This window comes from Athene cunicularia (assembly GCF_003259725.1).
Source record: "Athene cunicularia isolate RWA chromosome 5 unlocalized genomic scaffold, athCun1 chr5_part3, whole genome shotgun sequence".
Lineage (NCBI taxonomy): Eukaryota > Metazoa > Chordata > Aves > Strigiformes > Strigidae > Athene > Athene cunicularia.
The window spans coordinates 3169566-3179372 of NW_020799103.1; the positions used below are offsets into that span (position 1 = coordinate 3169566).

Genomic DNA, 9807 nt, shown 5'->3' on the forward strand with positions numbered 1-9807 from the left:
AGGAAAAAATGTCCCTCTCTCCTTTAATCTAAAGAGAGAAAAAATACTTAATGCTATTCTGTTAAGAATCAGCCTATGGGTCGTGGGTCCTGAGAAGAGTTTAAGAAATGTTTCATTTTCTCCCTGTGATTATTTTGGAAGGTAATGGTATTTCTCTTGAATTAGTACAGTTATGCGATTGGCTGGATAGTTTTTAATTGTTTATCAGAGAAAAGAGACTTCACTAAAAATGTCTATCAATGCAAAAATACGCCGTATGTTGAAAATACTTCCAAAACAAAGCAGCGTCAGTCAAAAGCTACGAACACCAACGTACAGCATAGATGTAATACAAGTGAAACTGAAAAGTGTGTGGAAAACTAACTACTACCATGATCAGTGGTTGCTGCCTGCCCCTCCCTGCACTAAACAACCCTTCCCAGATTTTGTTCTTTTGCTGGCAATGTATCAACAGGGAGCTACAACCATCCTGATTAATATGGCTGAAATCAAATTACTCCCATCTTGGCCAAGACCAACCAAACCAGTGCCCAGTTTACAAGTGCAAAAATTTGCACATATTCTGTGCAACTCTTATCACAGAAAGTGCATGTTTAACTCTACCTAGGAAGAGCTTAACCTCTGCTGATGGTAATTATTAACATTCTCTTGATAGTTTGGGTTTTTTAAAAAATAGATCTAAAATCTCTGACACAATGGTTTGTTGAGGTTTCCAGATGAAAATCATATTTAGTATTCTAAGCCAGAGAAGAAAACAGACACATTATTCCAATTCTGGGCCAAAATATTTTTTTGGCATTAGAGAAGTCCCATTTAAGTAGCATGAAAAAGTTTATCTACATATTTTCTAATTGTGGAAAACACTAGTTTAGTTCACAATCAACACACCTTTTGAACAGAATTCTTGATTATGGCTGTGTTTAAAACCAATCAAACCCTTTACCTGAACTGAAGATAGCTAAAATTATTCTTTATTTTTTTCCCCCCATCAGCTACAGAAATCTCCTTCAACATATGCACTCGTAGTAACTGTTTTACCTGATTTGTTCTTTCTATCAGATGTAACATCCAGGGCTGACAACGCAGTACAGATGCTCTTCTGAAGATCATGGTTACCCCCCACAGAATCATCTTCATCAGAAGAAAATGAAGGCAACGTTTCTAAATTTTTCTTAAGTTCTTCATCAACTTTTTTGGTTGGACTTTCTCCACTAACCTCAGCAGCTACAGGTGCTGCTGCTGCTGGCTGAGGCTTTGCAGAGGACTGTAGACAAGGGGCACGAACTATCTGAGTAACTGGTCGCCTAGTCCTGTTTGGCATTCGTACAGCTGGAGCCGAAAACTGTTGCCTAGGCCCAGACTTTAGAAAGTCTAAAAAAGATGCAATAAATCCTGTTTTGACTTCAGGTTGCTTTTCTTCAACTTCTTTAATTTTTTGCCTCATTCTTTCCTGATGCTGGTAAGTATCATAACAACTTTCAGAAACAGGAGAAGAGTATGTCAAACATGAGTCATTTCCTCTTGAATTTTGACGTTTACACTGTCCACTTCTTTTTACCTGTTTCTGAATTGCACTGTCATCTTCTGCAGCATTTTTGTTTTGGCTTTTTCCTTTGCTTTTTTTCTTCTGAAGGTTCCCTTGAGTTAAATCTTGGCATTCTTCTTCAGTTCTACTAATGGTTCCATCTCCACTTTGGGGCACAGATAGTGGCTGCAATGGACCTTTTGTCTGGTTACCTACTACTGTACCATCATCACCACCCATATTAAAATCATTCTCTGAAGCAGCACTTTCTTCACTTAGACTCTTACCGCTTGAAATAAATTCTGTGTCTCTTGCGTTCAGTGTACCATCAGCAGAAGCATCATTATCTTCTTCAGATTCATGACTGATGCTAGATTGTTTCTTAACTGGAACAGCCCCTTGTTCTTGCTCTTGACCAGGGCCAAGGGTGGGAGAGGTCATTCTTGTTGGTACACTTTGATCAGAAGTTTCAATGTGGTGTTGATCGAGGTTCACAGTTTTTGTCTGTATCGTTGATACTGGTGTAAGATTTATAGTAATTTGGCCTCCATTCAGAGAAATATTACTTATGCTCGCTGGCTTTCCAACTACAGTAGGCGAGGCACTGAAACCAGAAGACACATGTCTTACATCCATTGATCGGAACTGTGCTTTAGACTCCTCACTATTTTCAACAGATTGGATATCCTCTTCATTAGCAGCTGATTTAGCAAAGTCAGATGGTGTCACTCCACAGGCTGCTGCTGTTGCTGCTAAGATGTCATCTACGTTTGATAATATATTCCTCTCATCACTGAGAAGTATAGATTCTGGGAAACATATTGAACTAAGAGAAACAAACTGATTTTTTGAATCATGTTGATTTGTCTGAGTGAAATGATCTTTTGTTGTCAAATGTTGCTGTAGTGGTTTTGAGGCCTCGGAAATGTCCATTTTCATTACTTCTGAATTCTGACTATGAAGCTGTTGCTGAGAATGGCCACCATTGCTTTGAATAATATGACCGTCCATCTGAAGGAATGGATGTGTCACCTGTTGAGGACTCTGTATTCTTTGCACTTGCGGTGATGCCTTTGCCTGTCCTAAACCCGACTGCAGTATTGACTGATGAAGAATCTGCAAGTCACAGGCTGACTCCAGAAGTACCTGTGCACTGGGCAAACACAGCTGATGACCATGTCTTAAAGTGTGAGGTTGAACCTGTGATGGTGTACTAATAACTTGGCCTTGCTGTTCTTGAGCTTTACTTTCATGTACCTTATGCATAAGAGAATGTTGCTGGTTTAGTTCTTTAGCACTCACATTTACTTGTGTTGTTTGCATTAAATTAGCTGTCTTTTTGATATCATGGCTTAGACTAGTGATATGGCCGATATGTTGGGAAAGCTGTTCCACAGAATGGACCATTCTTTCATCTTTTTTTGTTCCTTGAAGAGTAAGTCCAACGACCTGATCTTCAAGACGAGAGTTACTTCTGATTACACTTTGAGAGTATCTGTCATCTGCTTTTGAGACCCTATAGGATGCATCCTGAGCACCGATTTCCTCATCAGCTAGCCTTTGAGTGGAAGAGTCAAGAGTAGCTTGCTGTTGCAATGCCTGCATATCCTGCATTGATAACTCCTCCTCTTGTTTTGATGAGGCATACACATTAGAGTCAGACTTCCTTTTAACATAGGACTTTGTCTCCGAGGAAGGCCTGTTGTTCTGCAGTGTCTGTGAATGAGCTGGGGATGCAAAAGGGGGAGACTGGACAGACGGCAAAAACTTTTGAGACTGCGGACAAGAGGATTCTTGTGACTGAGAGTTCTGAGAAGAGTGTAAAGAAATATAGCTCTGATTGGGACTTGAGGCTGGAAGAGTTTGTATCCGAGGGGAAGCATTAAAGGAAAGAGAAGGTGATGTTAATGTTAAAGACTGCCCTGAAGAATAGCTTTCTGAAGGACTAACAGCTGATAAAACTTGTGATTGAGATGAAAAACTAACTTGGGATTGGCTAACTGGAGATAAACCCTGAGAGTGACTAGAAGAGTAGCTCTGAGATTGGCTGACTGAAGAAAGTTCCCTCGTTTGGCCAGAGTAGTTCTCATTTGGAACAGAAGTCAACACCTGTTCCTCTGAGGAGTAACTTAGCGTTTGACTATCAGAAGTAATAGTTTGCGATTGCCCGGAAAAAGTCAACGTTTTATACAGTGAGGGCAGCTTCTCAACCTTGTTGGATGAGAAATCCTGTGAGTGACTGACAGGTGGCACATTCTGAGCCTGTGATGATACGTAGTTCTGGGACTGGCTGACTGACAAGAGGCTTGGGAGCTGCGCTGTAGAATAGATCTGTGCTTGGCCTGTGATGACAGAACTCTGGTTTTGTGCAGTTTTGGCATAGCTTTGTGTCTGCACAGTGGGAGCTACACTTTGCGGTTTGGGGGTCTTCGTTGACCTTGGAGGCTGCTTTGTAGAACAGTTTTTCACTTTTGCTGTGGAAGCAGATGGAAAACCAGGCGATGGGATTGCAGATGTGTACGACTGAGCAAGTTCCACTGTGACTTGAGAAGTCTTCTGCTGTGGTCCTCCATTGCTCACCTGAGTAACATCTCCAACTGGACTGCAGGATAATGCTGAATGCCTAGACGTATCCTGAAAATTAACTCCACTTGTACTTGTTAAATAGCTGTGTAAGGAATGCTGTGAAACAGTCAGTTGAGCCTGAACAGACTGAGTACTTGAAGGCCGCTGATGGTGTTTAATAACACTACATTCTCGCTGAAGTGCTCTATCAATAGAAGCAGTGGAACCAGTAAAGACAGATGTGCTATACGCCTGAGAAACCTGCTGAGCTCCTCCAAGGGTTGAAGGCAACAAACTAAATTGAGGTTGCAAAAGATGGGGTGCAGATTCTTGAGCAGAACGGTATGTTGATGACTGAGGTGGTATACTGGTACTTAAAACAGAACTGCCTAGGCGATCAAATGTCAAAGCAGTTGGAACAGTGCCTTGTGATGTTTTAATCTGTAATAAAGGATCATGAGTAGTTAAGAGACCATTTGACGTAGCACTGAAGGTAGTATCTTGAAGAGTAAGAGAAGGGGTAGTAGCAAAGTTTCTACTGCTGAAAGTGTTGGGATGCTGATATGCTGATAAAGCAGATGTTGGTGGAAACGTTCCAGAGGTTGGCAAAGCTCCAGTAACAAAAAGTTCTGTGGCTGTTGAGGAATGCATACCTGGAGAAAACAAAAACAAAACAAGAAGGGAAAATGAGCATAAGGGAAATTTACAAGTTACAACACTCTGCTTTTCTAGGATTCATTTAATTATAAGATCTTACAGCATTTACAACATAACCTTCTTTACAATCACCACCCTTTTCAACAAAACCATATAAAGGGAGGTACTTATTGTGGGTAATTTTCAAACTGGAAGTGCAGGTTTTTTAAGAATTCCAAATTCTATACCTACAGTGAACTGCTGAGGGAAAACACTCATACCCTTAAGATGCAAATTGTGAATAAAAAAATTGTACAAGATTTACTCTGCTTTGAAACTGAAGGCTCTTGATTAGTTTTTATTTCAGTTTAGAAAGTTCATTGTAGAGGGCAACTCATCAAAAGCCCTGGACACCTTTAATATACAGTTAAAAGGCAAAATAACACCTTACCAATTGTAATGCATACACAGTTAAAGGAGCAATTCCATCTCCTGCATTTACTCTCACCAATACTTTTATAACTCCCTTTATGTGAAACATTTCAGAGTTTACAGTGACATAGCTAATGGCCTACACACTTTGCAATCTCTGTTTCTTAAATGAGGGCTTTGACTTTCGACACAAAGAGTATTATTTGTACGCTTTCTAAAGTGAGAGTCCAAAATATCCACAGACAGCAACTACCCAACTGAAAAGTATAATACTACTTATTCACATCTGGATATTGGTATGACATCCTGGCTTAAACATGATTTCTCAACAGAATATACTACTCCAACTGAAACAGGAGTGTGAAATTCCCTTGCAAGCTTTGGGGCTTACAGCAGTGATCCATAACATCCAGGGCTTTTTCACTCTGTAACCTGCAGGTACTGGTGAAGTTTGTGTACTGTTTCCAAAGTCTATGAATGAAAGTGAAGATAAGTTTATTCTGAGAGGCTTAAACTTCTTGTAAAGGAATCTGTAAAGGAATCAGCTTTCCCTGGGAAATTTACAACAGTAGGCAAATCTGAAAAATCACTCGTATAATTTGACCTTTTACAGTTCTTCTTGGATACTTAAAACAGCTTTTAGCTTCAAATCATTTAAGAATAAATAAGAAAGCTCAGTAAATAAAGCTTGCTTTGAGACAAATACTTCAGTTAAAAAAAAATTTTCACTTTAAAATGTACGAAGTCCTCTTAAAGTGATTGCAACTTAATCACACAATTGGTTTGGAAGTTTCAGATGAAGCTGCGAAAGAAAGTCTTTGTTTCTCCCTTTCAGTTCAAGACAAACTGATATGAAGAGATGTGATACTGAAGGAATGTTAAAGTATTTTTCTTGTTAGTCAACAATAAGGTCTTTCTGAGTAAGAAAGCATATGCAGTGTTTTAATGCTTTTTTCCCCCATCCTAAAAACTGCAAGATCACGTACAACTGGATTCTCTGCTACTCTGATCCCTACCACTAAAACAAAGGTAGGGGCCTCTGAAAGCATCAAAGGGGAAGAATTTATACCTATTTTAATTGCATATGCTAAATTTCTCATCTAACCTGTATTCTTCCCTTCTCCGCCATAAATTAAAGCCCCTCTTACCACATAGGTAACTCATTACATCAGACAAGAGCCAGTCAGAGAAGCACTATTATGGCAGAACTGCTGGGTTTTATTTTTGTAGAGGAGCAGACAAAAAGTATAGCAAAGGTAGTAAGTTGTGTGCATAAACACCCCCCCCACCCTAAGAAATCAGAACACCAGTAAACACATCCCACATATATCAAAGGAAGACTTGGTAGGACAACATAACAAACACACTGTTACTCTCTTTTCCCCCCAGAATCAGCAGTTGCAGGGTCAGAGAAAAACCCAAAGTAAAAAACACTTGTAAAGAAAGCTCACCTTGAGGAGCAAAGAGCACTTATTTTCCCTCATCAAAATGTTTGTAGAAGACAAAGCTCTCAAAAGACACTTGGGAGGATTGAGGGACACAGAAAAGCAGCAAAAGTATTAAAGGACAACAGAAAGCTCAGAGAACTGGTAATATTGAAAATGGGCTTACTGATGAGTTCTTAGTAATGAGTACTGAGAAGTCTCTCAATCACTGGTATCAACATCAAACCCGACCCACAGCATGTCTCCCCATTCTTCACAATTCACTGTTAGGCAGGCTGCAATGGAGAAAATGCTAGGACGAAGAGAAAAAAAGATTTCTTCCTAGCTGACAATCTGATGTGAGGATGGGTCAAATCACAACTCTAAACACCACTGACTTATATTAAGATATTGACAGACTAACAGTGTGTGTCTTCATCTGTGCTCCCACATATCTGCTTTTGTCCATGGTGAATAAAAAGCCACACTCTCTCTTCTCAACTCCTTTGAGTAGCTCTTCACGGAATGCAGCTGCACATTACACTTAATAGACCAAGTGCAAACTGTCAACACAAGGATTGTTCAGCTCTTCCTTCTTCCTACCTTATGCCTTCTCCCTAAATCAGAAGCAGTGATCATACAGCTGCACCGAGACACAGATCAGCTTGTCAATACAGTGGAAAACCATCCCACCAAAGGAAAAAATAACCACCCAAACGTTTTCTGTCGCATCAGTGAATAGATCTGATTCACTGCACAGCTGCATAATCACTACATAAAATTAACCATAACTTGAAGCTACCCACAGATGCAGTAGCAACACTTATCTTGGTGTGGCTGTCCACAGCATGCTCAAAATATGCAAAGTTTCCTGCTCTGCACAGAAGGCTTGACAGATGGGGGAAGTTTACAGAAGGCAGTCAGTCTGCCAGAAAAGACAGCATGTTTGTTTATTTGTAAATTAGTTGACTTATTTCCATGAGACATGCACCTCAGACCTTCTTTTTGAGAATGCCTTGCTCATTACTTCTGTGTACAAAGGGACTAAAGTTATCCATAGACTTTTAGTAGTAATATTACAGAAGAACTATGACAGTGAACAGAGTTTGAGAATGAAAGATCTGCTAGGGTGTACAGGGAGTCTACCTGAATATGCTTACGGTGTTAGTGACACTAATTCCAAAGCTGGAGAATAAATTTGACTCATTAGACAAAATAGTAACCGATACATCTCAATTTCTTCTAAACAATTAGAACTTCTGCTCATTTCACTCATCTCCTAACATAATTCTTCTGCTAATACAGTTTCATTGATTTTGAGACTTTTAAATATCAAGATGGAAAAGAGGTAGAGGATATGTAGCCTTTTCAGTTAGCGAGGATATTTTTGTTTCAAATTCTCCCAAACATTCAACATAATCATGACAAAATTTAATTTCAAGAGAAATTTTTCACCTGTCTGCCAGGAAGGAGCCCTGAATTGTGGTAAAAGGGTAGATCCTGAAGAGACTGCCTGAGCAGTACGAGACTCAATAGCAGAGAGAAAATTCATAACTGAAGAAGTTTCCTTAGTGTTACTTCCAGCACTGTGCATACTGGTATCAAATATTCCTGAAAGACCTAGATGAGGGTGGAGGGAAATGGAACAAAACAGACAATTCAGATGAACTTACAAGAAGCTCAATCAAATAACAAGGATATGCATTCATAATTCACTAAAAATAACCTATGAAACATCAGCAGTATTATTAAAGCACATTGATTTTTCAGTGTTTAACTGTTTTAGCGTTGCCACTGTAAACTGGAACTTGAGTATACATTTTAAAATCTACTATTAAATGTACATCAAACATGACGCTTAAGAACAGTATTTAGGTACACCAATAAAATTCTCCCTTCACATGAAGATTCAGCGTTTCAGTTTTTTAACATGAACTGTTTAAACATTCAGAATTCTTTCTGAAATGGGTTCAATTTCTCCGTATCAATCTTTTCTCCCTTTGGGCAGCTTGTAGCAGTTTGGACTTCTCTGTAGGACTGGCACAAGACAAGGGGTTTAGGTTACATTCCCCGTTTCAACAAACACCTTTGTGTGTTCCCTGTTGCTCACACATTTCAATGGCAGGGGACTCAACGGGAAGCACTATAGAGATCCAGAGTTTTGAGTAACTGAGATTGTATCGAGACTGCAGGGTCTGCACCCTGAAACATTCCCTGCAGTTCTGATCCTCCACCATTCTGATCGAGCACCTGGCCAAGAGACTGCAGATTCCAGCCAGCACATGAGCTCAAATATCTTTCCTTAAAAACTGGGTTGCAAATCGAGCATGAAGAGGTCATGCCCTATCTTCTGACATGGAGACAGGATATCAGCAGGATCACAGACAAGATCCTGATGCAGATGTAACACAGCCTCACCTGCTACTATATTTAACGTAAATGTTCAACATTTCCCCCAGCACTGCGTCTTAGTTTGCACATGTAGGTACTAGCAACAGCGTGTTCCAACTTGCATTAGTTTTGCTATGTGCTCTAGTCTAAAAGAATTGGCATGATTTCTGCAGCTGGCTTTGAGGTGTACTTAACATTTGGCCCTTATGCATAGGCCAAATTCTGAAGAGCTGTATTTTAAAGAATAAATGCAATTTCTTTAAAAACCAACAATAAGTAACTAAGCATAAGCCCCCCTCTTCTATTTTCCTTTCTATTTAAAACATTCTGATAAAAGCTAACAACTGTTAACTTTCAACTACAAACTCAGCTTTTCTAATACCACCTACATGACAAACTCTGTCTGATCATAAAATTCATCAACTTGAATCTAAATTACGTAACAGGTTTGGGTTTTTTCTTTAGTTATTTAAGCTGTAATCTCATGATATGGACAGTTACCAGTAGGATGGTGTGTAGTAGAGTATCCAGGAAGCTGATGAGAAGCTGTGTATGTCTGTCTGTGAAGAAGATCTGTTTCTGAATGTGATGAATGTCCTCCTCCATAGCTTAAGCTAAGGAAGAAATTAAACATTATTAACAAAAATACACAGCTATAGAAACAAAGTGCAACTATGAAATCCCAACCACAAGCCAAAAAGTGGCAGAAACAAAAGAAAACACAAACCCAAGATCTGACAGATGTGCTTGTGCTAGGACACCATTAAAAATGTTAAGCAGATAAAAAAAGTACTACAAAACCTAACCAAACAATGGGGGGGGGGGGGGGGGGGG

General features: G+C 39.5%; 1 protein-coding gene across 2 annotated transcripts in view; it reads right to left on the reverse strand.

Annotated features, from left to right (window-relative positions):
• Nucleotides 1-9583, reverse strand: part of QSER1 (glutamine and serine rich 1) — a 29334-nt gene extending 19751 nt beyond the window's left edge. The window contains exons 1-3 of one of the 2 annotated variants that reach the window (XM_026850766.1): nucleotides 9475-9583; nucleotides 8038-8202; nucleotides 1039-4743 (exon numbers count right to left, since the gene is read on the reverse strand). In XM_026850766.1, coding sequence (XP_026706567.1) covers nucleotides 1039-4743; nucleotides 8038-8176 — 3844 coding nt within the window. In that variant the 5' untranslated portion in view covers nucleotides 8177-8202; nucleotides 9475-9583. Of the gene's footprint in view, nucleotides 1-1038; nucleotides 4744-6769; nucleotides 7045-8037; nucleotides 8203-9474 lie in introns of those variants that run through there. The other variant, XM_026850765.1, reaches the window with a different exon arrangement.
• Between the last annotated feature and the right edge of the window lie 224 nt (nucleotides 9584-9807).